General features: G+C 40.3%; 2 protein-coding genes across 2 annotated transcripts in view; both read left to right on the plus strand.

Moving 5' to 3' along the window:
- Positions 1–7,398: 7,398 nt before the first annotated feature.
- LOC103145786 (protein transport protein Sec61 subunit alpha-like 1) lies at positions 7,399–13,011 on the plus strand. The gene is made up of 12 exons (XM_007563368.2): positions 7,399–7,526; positions 8,258–8,325; positions 8,420–8,485; positions 8,574–8,652; positions 9,112–9,243; positions 9,355–9,464; positions 9,582–9,735; positions 9,843–10,003; positions 10,085–10,282; positions 11,193–11,384; positions 11,466–11,542; positions 11,960–13,011. The coding sequence occupies exons 1-12, from the start codon at positions 7,520–7,522 to the stop codon at positions 12,144–12,146; spliced, it is 1,431 nt and encodes a 476-aa protein (XP_007563430.1). The 5' UTR covers positions 7,399–7,519; the 3' UTR covers positions 12,147–13,011.
- A 1,004-nt stretch (positions 13,012–14,015) lies between these two features.
- Positions 14,016–15,099, plus strand: part of chchd4a (coiled-coil-helix-coiled-coil-helix domain containing 4a) — a 2,965-nt gene continuing 1,881 nt past the window's right edge. Inside the window, exons 1-2 of the mRNA XM_007563369.2 lie at positions 14,016–14,209; positions 14,642–14,740. Coding sequence (XP_007563431.1) covers positions 14,188–14,209; positions 14,642–14,740 — 121 coding nt within the window. The 5' untranslated portion in view covers positions 14,016–14,187. The remainder of the gene's footprint in view (positions 14,210–14,641; positions 14,741–15,099) is intronic.

A 15,099-nucleotide genomic window follows, 5' to 3' on the forward strand; every position in this document is an offset into this window, starting at 1 on the left:
TGTGTGTGTGTGTGTGTGTGTGTGTGTGTGTGTGTGTGTGTGTGTGTGTGTGTGTGTGTGTGTGTGTGTGAATGAGTGAATAAGGAACATATTATGAAGTATTTCTAGTCTTATATTTTTCCATTTTCTGTAATTATCCAGTCAGAGTAATAGAGCATTGTGCTCCACTGGTGAGGCACGTTTAGTTTGTTGAGATGCTGATCCCTTCAGCTGTGGGTCAAACCCTTTGTGAGTGACACAGCCGAAGAGTCCGGGTCAGGGCAGCATAGGAAGAGCACATGCTGTCCTTGATCGGATATCGCTTTTGATACATTTTTTTGACATGAAAGGTTTAAAAAGTACATATATAAAACAGCAGACCTAATTTAAGTGACAAGATTTCAAATCTATATTCAAATTAAAAAAAAAAAAAAAAAAAGCGTGCAGATTTGGTATAAAAATGGCTTCACTGCACCCTTATGAAGTCTCTCATGTTTCGTCACATTACAGCTAAAGCGCAAAGTAGTGCATGACTGTGGAGTGGAAGGAAAACTTTTCTCACATATTGTTGCAAATTAAAACAGGAAGACTGTCCTCGTAACGCCAGTGGCTCAGAAAAGTTTTCTGAGAAAAGCTCGCAGGCCTGCTCAGAACAGGCTGTATTTATACCGCCATTAAATCTAATTGACCTAATCTAGTTTGACTCCTGGGGACATTTGGCTCCACTGGATCTTACTCAGAGGTGTAAGAATGAGAAAGGGTTCGAAATCTAAACGCACGCCACATTTTTCACAAAATTCTAAATTAAAGTCACACGACTTTTGTGTGAAATCTTAAGAAAATGCACCGAGGTTTGTGCTGTGGTTGCAACGAGACAAACAAATTCTTGGCAAAGCACTGTGTCCAGTCGATGCTTAAATGTTGCGCTTTGATAGAACAACAGATGAGAGGATGGAGAGGTAGCAGATACGCTCATCCCTCGCCACGCTGCTGGTAGGAGTGGGGGGAGGGAGAGTGTAAGCAGTGTTACATAACAGCCTCGGGGTCAGTGGGCTGCCAGCTCAGTGATCCCATTCTGTCACCGCTCCGTGTGCCGCATCCGTCCAGGCCTGCGCCCCGTACATCTAATAAGTTTCATCGCCTTTAAAAGAAAGAAACATAAATGAATAAAAACACATTTCTTGAATTATTCCGAATCACATGGGAGCCTGTGCATCACTACAGTGGAGTTTGCCACCACAAGTGGAGCTCTTGCATAACCGCGGGTAAAGTCACTATGGCAACAGCAGTCGAGTTTAAAAGGGTGTCAAATTTTTCCTTTCTTTTCGGTCCCTGTAGTCGCATCCTCGTTCTTGAAAACGTCGCACCGTCTGCCCTCATCCTTCATTCATTAAATTCACTGACTCCTCTGCAGAGGAATCGAGTCGAACGGCTGCGTGCCGTGAGCTGCCAAGTAAAAGTGCAAAACGAAATCCTACTAAAATGCTGTGCAGGTCGATATCTGAAGCTTTCTCCTGAGTGTCAAAGTAGCACAGGAAGAATAGAAAACTTCTGTAAAGTTCTGCAGTCTTAAGAAAACACACTGCAGTTCAGGAACTCGCCCTGGCCGACGGCTGTTCGCTGCAGGATCCGTCCTTGACCTTTACACTTACGGACATCTGAGCCAGCACGCAATGTTGGGAAAAACACTGAGGTTTCTATGTTTATTCCTCTGTGTTTGTGTTCTAGGAAGCTACTCTGGTCAGGTGTTTGTGCCTCTTCCGTATATAAACTCTGTAGATAATTTGCTCAGTCAGTGTCCATTTGCGTTAAATCTTGTTGAATACTCAAACAAACCGTCCGTACGCGCTCTTTGTGTTCCGACTGTTTTTTAATGTGTCGATTATTCTTATCCTACAAAATTAAAACCAATCAAAACATGAGCAATGTAAAGACTTTGGAAATGAATCGTACTGGAGCAAAATACAGTGTTTGCAGCATGATGTCAGTCACATAAATAGTTACTCGTTACCATCCTTTAACCATTCAGTTCTCGTCTCCTTCCTCTTGTTTACATCAGTAGCTTTTATGTGCAGTAGGATTTACCTGTCCCATTCAATCAAACTAACCGTCCAAAAGAGCGTGACGTGTCAACACAGCAGGGCTCAGAGCCTGAGACTGATTATATGGCCACAGCAAAATCCAGAAACCAGGAGAGGAAAGGCAAACTGAAGCCAAGATGTAATTAGGGTGTTACGTAACTTGGTGCAGAGAGCGCTATCTGCCAGGCGTCCGGGGCACACAGCCGGGCCGCAGGCTCCCACCGTGCATCGCTCCACCCTGTCAGAACTATTTACACCGACCTCTTAATTACTGTAATGAACCATCACAGGCATAAATTAACTCCAGACGAACTCTTTACGCACAAGTGAAGGTGAAATTAAAAAGAAAAAATACCCCAAAAAGACCGTCTGCTCTCTCGGATTATGTTTCGTGTGGCTTTTTTTGTTGCAGCGCCATGTTGTAAATGGATTAATTGAGGATTACAGGAGGTTTTGGATTTAAATTTAAAAAAAAGTCTACACACAATGAACACAAAAAGGCATTTGAATCTCTCTAGTCCTAACTAGAGAGATTGTTCACTTCCTGATGGCGTTTCAGGATCAGACAGAAAGTATTACTTCATTTCCTTTTCTATTCCAATTAACCTTTTGATTCCTTTTACTCATGGGTTAGGAATCTTTAGAAACTCCTTTGAGTCTGATGAATCTCCTTTAAAACTACTTTCAGCTCCTGTCAGGCTAGTTTTCTTGATGTCCGTTCATGATCTGCTGAGAACGCTGCCCAGATGACCCTCAGGGTGAACTGTGCTGTTTACGTTCACTCATTCCTATAAATAAATAAGACAAAGTATGACTCATCTATGTGTTAGCATCATCATCATCATCATCATCATCATCATCATCATCATCATCACATCTTCCTCACATGTTAGCCTCACTCCCTCAGGCACGCTGCACTTCTGTGTCACTCTGCACTACATCACTAGGTGGAGGCATATGTGTCTGGTGATGTGTGTAATTTATTATAGAAATGAGGCCAGATCCAATGTGATGGATTTTATGACAGCAGTAGTATGTGTGTGTGTGTGTGATAAGTGTGTACGTCAAGCAACAATTTGTAAAGTTGACTGCTGTTAGGTAGATGTTTAAAAATAGGGTCTGTTTTTTTTTTGTTTTTGTTTTTTTTTAGTAAAAGTCTGCCTTGGTGAGATTAATAATTTCCTTCCATTGAGTCATTTGACAGAAAAGCCGCTTAAAAGTAAAATTTTACACTCGTCCATAATCAATCAGTATAGCTGCCTGGATGACAAAGAATGTTTGGTCCAGTTTCTGCCGTTTTATTAAACCTGGCTGGTAGGCCTGGTTTAGTAAAGTTGGATGTTGGACAAGAGTGTTTGCTCAGCCTGAGCCACAGATCCATCAGACATGTCCTCCATGCGCCACATCAGATCAATGCCACATCTGAGCTACTGAACAACAGCTCAGTTTGCTTTCTGCTCACTTTATTTTACTAAATAATGAAAAAAAAGAGCAGAGGTTATTTGAAGGACAGTGCTGACCAGTGACCCACAGCGCTTGTTGGTCTGTCTCTTCAGATGGCCCCGACAGCTCGTTAGCTTTGGAGCACCTCGCCAGAGGTACAGTCTGTGCTCTTATCTTGTTAGTGTACTTGCTACTTGAAAATGTAAACAGTGCTCTGCATTTGTTTTTCATTGCTCGCAGTTCCATGTGTTACATAAACCAAATATTAAGGACACACGGGACATCTGCAAGGACACGCAGGTCCACCTGCAGGGAGGAGGCAGGTTATTAGAAAGCCACATCGCTCTCACTTCTTTATTTGTCTATCTTTCATTTTTGTTTTTGTTTTTTAAAAAGCATCATTTGCACGTAAAAAATTCTTCAATAAAATGTTAAATCATTGCCGCTTACCTGTTTCATTTCTAATTTACCGTTCAGTTCATTAAGACATAAGGTGAATTTAATGTTTAATTCAGAGTTCGACAGAATTCCTCCACAGCCGACAGTCGAGACTTTATTGAATTCAAGCCACAATATGGCAAACTATTCACAGTACAGAGCCGAGACTGGAGGGTTTCTTTGTGATGTTTGCTTGTCCTCACCTCTGTGTTAGCTCACAGCTCTTTGGTCATTATGTAACCACGCGAACAAATATCTCTTTATCTAAATCAAGATGAATGGCCTTCAGAGCACTCTTCACTCTCTCTCTGTGTGCGTGTGTGTGTGTGTGTGTGTGTGTGTGTGTGTGTGTGTGTGTGGTGTGTGTGTGTGTGTGTGTGTGTGTGTGTCTGTGTGTGTGTGTTTGTTCTGCTGCATTACTATAGTCTGGGCCATAGGGAAAGCATTACAAGCTAAGTTAATAACCGACACAGGAATCATGAATTAAACATATACTAGACAGGGTAAATCCCTCCTTATAAATCGTGTCTCTACTAAATTATTATTTCAGATTTTAATTATGCTCTTTACAAGGCAAAAAATTAAATAAATAAATTATAAAATGTCTGAAGAAATTTAAAAGGGGAATGCCACAGTGTGCATATTGGTCAGACCAAAACCATAGCTTCTGATTTTAAAAAATGGACAGCAATAACAAATTTAGCTAAAATGTAGTCAATAGGATGTGGGGTATCACTAGCATGTTGACTAACATACATTTAATCCATTTAGCATATAAAGTTTAGTTTTTATATCAAAATAAACTCAAATGCTAATGTTACCTCAACTGCTACCTTTTTATATTGTTAATAATTAGCATTTTGACTAATATTTACTTACTCCATTCAGTAGGCATACATTGGTGTATAAGCTAAAAATAGGTAAAATGCTAATGTTAGCTTAAATGCTAACAGTTATATGTGGGTTATCACTATGATGTTGACTAACAATAACTCACTCCATTCACTATGCTAAACTTAGGTATTTTTATTAAAATATAGCTAAGTTTAGCATGTTGACTAACATTTCTCTGAATCATCATGCTAACTAGCATGAGGGCTAGTTAGCATGATGTAACTAGCATGTTGAGCAGCTAGCATGTTGACATTATCAGTAGAATATGGGTTGTCACCAGCATGCTGACTAGCATTGGCTTATTTAATATGTAAAGATTAGCTTTGATATAAAAAAAAATAGCTCAAATTTTAATGTTAGCTTAAATGCTAATGTTAGTCTGTGAACTATCACTAGAATGTTGAGCTACCATCATGTTGATGGCATTAGAATGTCTGATGTTACAAGCATGAACCCTATATCATAAGGTAATAACTGTAAGATCTGAACACTGTTTGAAGCATGTCAATCATGCTTGTGTACATACTGTTCACAGCCTCCTCCATGCTTTCTGCTGTGCTGCAGTTTCTCTCAGTCACCAGAGCCTGCCACAACTGCTCAGGCTCGTCAGCGTGGCCACCTACGATGGCGGATAAAAGGATTTCTTGGAACAATAAGTTGCTTCTCCACCATTAGCATGTTGAGCAGCGCATTCACAAGGTTGATTGACAGTACAAGAGATCCTCCTCGTGGTTCTAATTGGTTGTTTTCAACCAGGAGCAGTGTAGAGTAGCAGCTTGATTTGTTTCATAGATTATGTGTCTCTTATTATACTGTCACAACATGGTGACAGTATTAACCAATGTAAAAAACATTTTACTAAAAGTTACATACACCAGCTTTGATGGTGACAGAAAAAAAAAATAAATACATAATAAAGAGTTTCTTTGAGATGGAGAATAGTAGGTGCCAATGTGTATTGCTACGGTCCCAATTAATACATGTAAACAAATAAAAAAATAATTTCATACACCACATGGGAAACAACTACCTCTAGTGGCTAGCAGAAATATTACTACTGAAATGATTCTTTAATTTCTGTACTTCTGAAATCTCACTTGAAGCATTTATTCTTCAGTCTAAATGTGTTAAACGTAACTGGTGCCATATTTTCCTTTTTTTTCTCCTTTGAACATGTTCTTAATTATGTAATTTCATGAAAATAACAGTGCATTACATCTGTGGTTGATCAAAGGGTTGATCTTAAATAGGAAGAAAAAAGTAGACCTATCTATGTTACAGCATCAGTTAAATTGAATTAAAGGAGATAATAATATTTGTATTTAGGGTCAGTCTGGAATCCAGGAAAAACTGAATTCACACAGGGTATGTTGACAAACGCACAAACCATCTTAGTTTGAAAGTTGTGTCAACAAAGTCATAACTTAAAAGATGATTTCCTAATTTCTTGTGAACACATCGTCAAACTTTGTCGTTGGTGTAAAATAAAAGAAGCAAAAAAGAAAATAGAGAAAAACACACATTTGGACAACAGTGTTGGGGATGACTCCTGCTCCATCTGCTGGATGATTTGGAAATATCAACTCTTCCAAGATTAAGGGGGCAAGATAAGAGAAACGATTTATTTTTGTAATATAATGTTTCTGCTGTCTGCTGTGTTTGTTTCTGAATAAATAATGATATAACATAACTTGTTAGTATATTCAAGTTACCGTTTAAAAAGCCTAGTGCAGATATATCTGTTTTAATTTACCTCTTTTTATTTTTATTTTTTTTACAAGTTGCACATTTCTTTAAATCTGAGTATGCTATTTGTCAATACGTGTACAGTATTACAGTCTTATGTTGTAATTTACTGTGCAGTCACTTATACTTATTTTTACGTTTTCCTTTGTGTGAATATGAATACTTCCACTTACGCTCCTACCTATGGGACTGGAATAATAATATTATGGAGAGAAAATAGTCTCAGAATATATTCTCTCCATAATATTTCTATTCTATTCTATTCTATTCTATTCTATTCTATTCTATTCTACTCTGGTGAGTCCTTATTGTAACTGAAAACAGTGAATATCTGTAAAACTTTTGAATGTGAACTCCATGATCTTTAATTTTAAAAAATGAACAAAAGGGAGGGGTTGTGGGCCTTAAATGTCTTATAAATCTCAATTTTAGGTTTTAAAAATTCTCCTGAATGCATTTACCTTGCCCCTACTTGAACAAAGACAGAAAAACAAAAGAAACGGTTTGCAGATCTGCAGCTTCAATCAGATAGGTGGGGTTGGTTGGCTGGTTGAAGTCATATGGGTTGAAGTCTCCAAATCACAGCCACCAGTTACTCTAGTATTGGGGCGCCCTCTAGCGGACAGGAGGACTTTGTGGATAGTAGAAGCTTGTTTTAAAATGCAAGCGTTAAAAAAAATCACTAATTTTTCACATGGAAATAGTTATTCTGGAAGCCTTGCTAAATTGTGCCTGCGGACTGCTGTGCACGCCGCCTGTGGCGGATAATATTAAACGACATTTGTTCGTCGGAGAAGTGACGTGTGCCTGCGGCTTGTCTGGTGACGTGTCTCTCCGACTCTCTCTTTCCTCTCGCAGCGGCTGATGGAGCCACACTGACTCCTCTGTGCACTCAAAACTGTTAACAGCTACACAGCAGGAGTCGGCCCAAGGACACCATGGGGAGTAAGTGCTTTCCCCTTTTGTTCTTCTGCTTATCTTCATGAAGATATCTAAATTAGCGGCTGCGTTTTAAAACTTGGAAGAGGAGGGAACAGTGAGCTCTCGCAGGGAAGCTAATTAGCTAACCTTCGTCAGGTTATGTGGAAAGTTCAACCTCCTTATAAAGACCACAGGTTTAAAGCCGTGGCTTACTGAACATTGGTGGAGTTAGTTTACAGATTACACAAGAATTATAACGTCGGTTGAACGTCGGCTGTGGCTTTTGAACGCTTTTATCGGCTGGTTTGCGGTGAAACACAGCAGTTAGCATTTAGCTAATGTTAATTCAGTTGAATCTGCACCTAATTTGTCTTCCGTTTGTTATTAAACGCTGCTGTCTGATACCTATCCTTTGTAGTTAACTATGTCGTCTGGGTTGTGGTCATTAAATCTCTAGCTACTGTTATAGTCAGCATCAGTGATGGACAGAGCTGACAGAGACTGAAAACATTGGAAAGGGACTGCGCAGTGGACACCAGTAGCTCCGAGGCTTTCTCAGGTTCACATATTTAGCATTGATCATGTTCACCACTTAACCTCTGCTGTTGTTTTGCTTCGCTGGCAGCTGGTTAGTGATGACGTTGCATCAGCGCTCACCTGGTCAGAGAGGTGTAGGTCAAGTTAAAATGTGGCTGACGTTGCAAAAGAAAGTTGTCGGATCTCACAGTTATCCTCTCTCTTTTTTCTTCACGCAGTTAAATTTTTGGAAGTTATCAAGCCTTTCTGCGCAGTCCTGCCAGAGATTCAGAAACCAGAAAGAAAGGTAAGCTCTTGCCCCCTCTTTATACATTTGTAGGTTTTGTAGGATCAACATCTCAACTGTTTATTTACTTATTTATGTTTTTTTTTAATTGCAGATTCAGTTCAGGGAAAAGGTACTATGGACCGCCATCACGTTATTCATCTTTCTGGTGTGCTGCCAGGTTTGTATTCACGTCCGATGCTTTGTTCTGACAGCTTTTCTTTTTCTGCACAGTAGCTAAGGTTGATGTTTTTATGCATTTCTTTCAGATCCCTCTGTTTGGCATCATGTCATCAGATTCAGCAGATCCTTTCTACTGGATGAGAGTAATCCTGGCCTCCAACAGAGGTGTGTATGTTGCATGTCTAAGCAAAAGCTAGAGGATCCATGAGAAGCCCTCATTACTAAAAACCCACAGAGACATATTCTGGTAACCAATTATGTGATCTTCTGCTTGGTTCACACTGAATGGTGAAGTGCTGGGCAGAAAGTAAAAATCTGCTAATATACCCTTGCTAGCTTTTTTTTTTTTTTTTTTTGCATGTATTGTGGGTAAGTGCAAATTTATCTCCAGTTGGTTGGACGAAGTTTGTACATTTCTGTGGTGATATTGCTTTTGAATTCCATTCATAATTGTCTTAAAAAGTCTTAAATTGGAGTTGGTGAGTCCTGCAGAAACCCTGATATTTCCTGCGTAATGAAGTCAAGTGAAACAAAAAAGACTCAAGCGTTCTCCTGGTGAGATGTGTTCAGTCGTCATCTCTTTAGCGCTGCAGCTGAGCTCTTCTCCTCCTCTTTGGCCTGCAGGTACGCTCATGGAGCTCGGCATCTCACCGATCGTCACCTCAGGCCTCATCATGCAGCTGCTGGCTGGCGCCAAGATCATTGAAGTTGGCGACACCCCCAAAGACAGAGCTCTCTTCAATGGAGCTCAGAAACGTACGTCTGCATTTGAGGATGTCTCCATTTGATACTTTTTGTATAAAAAAAATAATAATAATAATAGTAGGCTCTCCGCTGACGACGTTTTTCTTTTCTTTGTGTGTGCAGTGTTTGGAATGATCATCACCATTGGACAGGCCATTGTTTACGTCATGACTGGCATGTACGGAGATCCTTCAGAGATGGGTGCTGGCATCTGCTTGCTGATCATCATTCAGGTTATTACTAATGAGAATAGAAAGCTGTTAAAGTTTTAGATGGGAAAAGTGGAAATGGATCCTTGTTGATCTTCGTGTTTTTGCTCAGAAGTTGTGATCTTTGTTCTCCCTCTCCAGCTCTTTGTTGCTGGTCTGATAGTGTTGCTCCTGGATGAGCTTCTCCAGAAGGGCTACGGTCTGGGATCTGGTATTTCTCTCTTCATTGCGACCAATATCTGTGAAACCATCGTCTGGAAGGCCTTCAGCCCCACCACTGTCAACACTGGCAGAGGTATTGGCATTGAAAACATACTCTCTTTTTATATTTCTTAAGCTTAGTGACAGAAATAATGTGTATCTCAGTTTGTTACTGTGACTAAACCAATGTGTTTTATCCAGGTACTGAGTTTGAGGGAGCCATCATCGCTCTCTTCCACCTGCTGGCCACACGCACAGACAAAGTGCGCGCCCTCAGAGAAGCTTTCTACAGACAAAACCTGCCTAATCTCATGAACCTCATCGCCACCGTCTTCGTGTTCGCTGTGGTTATATACTTCCAGGTGAGGCTTTTAGCGCCGCATGACCTTCCGTTGTACAAAACGAACTTGGATCACACATTACTGTTTCTGTGACGCCGTCAGGGCTTCAGAGTGGACCTGCCCATCAAGTCGGCTCGTTACCGCGGGCAGTACAACACCTACCCCATCAAGCTTTTCTACACCTCCAACATCCCCATCATCCTGCAGTCTGCCTTAGTGTCCAACCTGTATGTGATCTCCCAGATGCTGTCGACGCGTTTCAGCGGGAACTTCCTGGTCAATCTCTTAGGAACCTGGTCTGTAAGTATAACAGGGGCTGCCACGTTACAACAAACTTTTTATGTTTTGAATAATTTTAATGTACGCCTACACAAAGTATCACATCAGTGAGAATGGGAAGGAAAAGGTTATTAGGAGTCGCTGGCCTTGTCTTTTATTTAAAGTTTGCATTTTATACCTCCTTACTCCCCTTAATGAAATCTCAGTGCAACCAGTTGCAGTAAATGGATGCCACATGTCTAATCTGTCTTATTCCAGCTGTTTTGTGCGAGTTTCATTGTGTTGACAAGGACCAATTCAATTTATAATTCACGAGTGTCTCGATGCACTTCACCGATAAGAAGAAAAAAATCTCAATTCAATCATAAATTCCAATTGATCCTAGTTATCAAACGGTACAGAAAGATCAGTTAATTATTCAAAGTAGTTTAAAAAGTTTTTATCTAAGGAAAGCAGCTAGATTGCATTGACTGATCTGCAGTCTTGACTCATCCTGGACGATTACGTAGCCAACAGTAGAAAATTGCTTGCTTTGCGTTATTGACTTTACAGCGATCCCTCATACTGAGCTTGCAGTGGAAAGGAAAAACTCCCCTTTAACACAGGGTGTCCGCACATCCTTAAAAAGTCGTGAGCTCATGTATCCAAAATTGTCTTAAAATAGTTTTTTTGTTGTTTTTTTTTTTTTTTTTATGTAATTTGGCCTTAAAACACAAATCTTTGGTCTTAAATTTTGTCATGGCAGGACTCTTTAATCTGTGTACTGTACCGTCTGTTCGGCAGAAGTTATGAGTCGCCCTCGACCGTCTTCATCGAGTTCTGTCAAACACCCAGCTCCAGATTTCACTCGTCTGAATGACGAGTGAAATCGAGTCGAGTTCACAACCGCTCCCTTCACGATTCCTGACCAAACCAAAAAAAATGTTTCCAGGACACTTCAAGCGGAGGACCAGCCCGGGCCTACCCAGTGGGAGGCCTCTGCTACTACCTTTCTCCTCCCGAGTCGTTTGGTTCTGTCCTGGATGACCCGGTTCACGCCGTCATCTACATCGTCTTCATGCTGGGCTCCTGTGCCTTCTTCTCAAAGACCTGGATCGAGGTGTCGGGATCTTCAGCCAAAGACGTAAGTGCCGCGTCGCGCAGCTGGATTTGCGGCCGGGTTTGACGCCGGAAACGCTTACGGATGTCATGTGGTTCCCCTCAGGTGGCCAAGCAGCTGAAGGAGCAGCAGATGGTGATGAGGGGACACAGAGAGACCTCCATGGTGCATGAACTAAACAGGTACCGAATGCATTAGATATCACAGTACCACTTTACAAGAAGGTTCCTCTTACTGGTTTATATGTTATTAATTCATCTCTAAACACTTTATAAGTCATTAATAACTGTTTATTATGCATTAAATAAGGGTGAGGAGACAAAATCTACAGGTTTCTTGCCAAATAGTGAGATAAGTCTGTTCACCTACATGTTTTATCAAGAGTTGTTGTTCTAAACATTTCCGACTACCTTGTAAACAAATTTTTTTAGCATATAGTCTCCTTCTCATCTTTAATTTACAACTTACAAAGTGTTTATAGATGAGTGGGTAATGTATCTTAAAACAATTTATTAGCCAGCTACAAGAGGAGCTTTATTGGAAACGGGGAGGTGACGTCATTCTTTATTTCCTTGTCTAATTCTGCTGCTTCTCTGCAGGTATATCCCCACAGCCGCTGCGTTCGGAGGGCTCTGTATAGGAGGGCTGTCTGTCATGGCGGACTTCCTGGGAGCCATCGGCTCGGGGACAGGAATCCTCCTGGCCGTCACCATCATCTACCAGTACTTTGAGATCTTTGTGAAAGAGCAGAGTGAAGTTGGCAGTATGGGAGCGCTGCTCTTCTAATATCAAATTTGCCAATCTCCTGACACATACAAAGAACCCGCCTGTTTTTTATTTTGCAACTTCTTCTGTTGGTGTACTTCGCAGCAGGGATAAGTAATTTTTTTTATTTTTTAACTCCACCATTTTTTGTTTTCCACCGTACTGCTCGTGCTTGAGAAAATTGTTTTGGTTACATTGAGAGCTGAGCATAGTATTGGTTGTCATCCATCTTTTATCTTTCTGTAGAGGTTTCTGCAGGCTGCCTGAATCGCCTTCTGGTTGCTCTAGCAGCCTGATGACGCTTAAAAGCACACAGTTTGTGAGTGGCTGTCTTCGACTTACCTCAGGCATTTTTTTTTTTTTAAATTGTAGGCGTTTAAGGAACACTAAGACGGCAACATCGTTTTGATCCTGATCTCAAGCAGAAAATATTATGTTTGGACATTTTGGGGGGAGTTAATAGAAAGCCATGCTGTGTACATCCTCTGTCAACCATGTCTGAGGTTTCCAGGAGCCCAGAGTAGGATGCGGAAAGCATACCGAGAATATGCCGGCACTCCTCGTAATTGTCTCCGGTTGTCTCAGACAAACTGTTTGTCATGTTCATTTTCTTTCTTTTTTTTTTTTTTTTTAAATCACAGACTGTTTATATCCACAGCCATCTTGCGCTGGGAACAGCGTTTGTCCAATGTCCCTGGGCCCTCAGTGGAACATGTTCGCCTGCGTCGCCATGCTCTTTTATCCCCAGACTGAATCGCTGCTGAAAACTGCCGGGATGGTCGGGATGAGGGTGGGTTTGATAGGGCTGAGAAAGGGGTTCATTTTTGTTTTTACTTTATGTAAGACATAATTGTGTTATTAAAAAAAGAGAATGTTTTCCAACACAGTTTGTGGTTTCATTTTTTTATAATGATCTTTGAATGGATATTTGTAAAATGGTTTAAAAAAAAAAAAGAAGAGGCAAGGAGTGTTGATACCTGTTGAACTTCTTATATGGGCAGTGTTATGTATTTTATTATGACGAATAATAAAAAAAATATCTTATGTCTTATTTTCCAGGCACATAGTGATATGTTATATCATCTAGTAACTGTTACCTTCAATTGTTATACAAATACTATATATATCAAACATGACAAGTGAAATTTGACTTTGCATTTTAACGCTTTGAAATTGGGCTTCTGTCTCTTTAAGAAGCTCCTGTTGTTTATGACATGCCACCTTAAGGAAGTCATCAAAACTGTGCTGTGGATCAAAGCTGTAGTTTGTTCGTAGACCTCTATGGCCTTCAAACAGTATAATGAAGACAAAGTAATATGAACATCTCACTGATTGTCAAAACAAAACTGACAGAAGATTAAAAATAGTATTAAAACCATGAAGCTTGTCTAAAACCCAGATGTCATTTTGGTAAAACTGCTTGTTTGTCATTCAGGAAAGTAACACAAGGTGGATAGGGCTGCCAGAAATTTTGCTTAAGTGACAGTAGTGTAACAGGTAAATTGCAGTAAAATTAGTCACAGTATTTATTTATTTTTTTAAATAACCAAATCTAACCTGTTACACTCTTCTGGCATATATAATGCTACCTCCATGTTTCACCGTGGGGAGTGTTGTGTTCAGTGTTTTGCGCAATGCTAGATTTTCTCCCCAAAGATAATTTTGCATGAAGCCCAAAACGTTCAGTTTGAATCTAAACTACACACACGTGGGCTATCAGTCAAAAGCTGAGATCTTACGGTTGCAAAGTGACAAAACGTTGAAAGTTCAATTAATAAAAAAAAAAAAAGTCAAAAACAATATTACACTTAAAATACAGAAATTTTGCCCGTAAATGTTAAATGACAAAATGTACTTGTGTGACGTCATTTTTGTGCGCGAACAGGGACAGGTCACCGTGTAGGCAGGCGGCTCGGGGGCGGAGTCAACGCCGCCGGTCACAGAACTCCGTGTGACACCTGCTATTCTGTCAAATGAAATCTCAGTTGTTTCTCGGTGCCTTTCGCCTCGGTCGTCTTTTATCGAGAGGGACGAAGGTCCACGGACAAGAATACCAGCAGACATGTCGTACTGCAAGCAGGAAGGTAATTTAAATGTTTTTTAGTGTCATGTTTCGGTCCATTTCGGGGAAGGTAAGGGACAAGCATGCTGCATGCTAAGCTAACGTCTAGAAACAGCGAGAACTTCCCACAGCCTCGAGCTGTAGATAGCCGGTTTAGGAAGGAAGCGGTCTTTAGATGTAAAATTATTCTGGAACTAAACTGCAGAGCTTAAGTAAATTACACCGTGAGTACCGCCATAACAGACAAAGAGGATAAATTGTCTGTTGTGTTGTTTAATAAGTCGCGGAAATCATTTGAATCAGTGTGGCCACCAGAGGGCGCTGTCTGTCCATTTTTCAGTGAAACAGCAGCGATAGTTATACAGTACTTCAGCTTTTGTCCCTGTAATACGGATAACCTGGCAAGCAAACCACATTCACTGTCATTGTTGCTGATTTTTCATTCTTACTTAAGGTAAGGACCGGATCATCTTCGTGACAAAAGAAGACCACGAGACTCCCAGCAACGCCGAGCTGATAGCAGATGACCCCGATGACCCTTATGAGGAGCAGGGTGAGTATTCTGCAGCCTCTCATTGAGAAGTTTAGTTTTAATAAGTTAAGTGTTGTGATGTAACTAAGCCACACAGTTCAAGTGAAAAGGTTAATTTATATATATATATACACTGCTCAAAAAAAATAAAGGGAACACTCAAATAGCACATCCTAGATCTGAATGAATGAAATATTCTCATTGAATACTTTGTTCTGTACAAAGTTGAATGTGCTGACAACAAAATCACACAAAAATCATCAATGGAAATCAAATTTATTAACCAATGGAGGCCTGGATTTGGAGCCACACACAAAATTAAAGTGAAATGTTCCCTTTATTTTTTTGAGCAGTATATAAATAACCAGATTTTCTAGAAA

The sequence above is a fragment of the Poecilia formosa genome, unplaced genomic scaffold, assembly GCF_000485575.1.
Source record: "Poecilia formosa unplaced genomic scaffold, Poecilia_formosa-5.1.2 Scaffold147, whole genome shotgun sequence".
Classification (NCBI taxonomy): Eukaryota; Metazoa; Chordata; class Actinopteri; order Cyprinodontiformes; family Poeciliidae; genus Poecilia; species Poecilia formosa.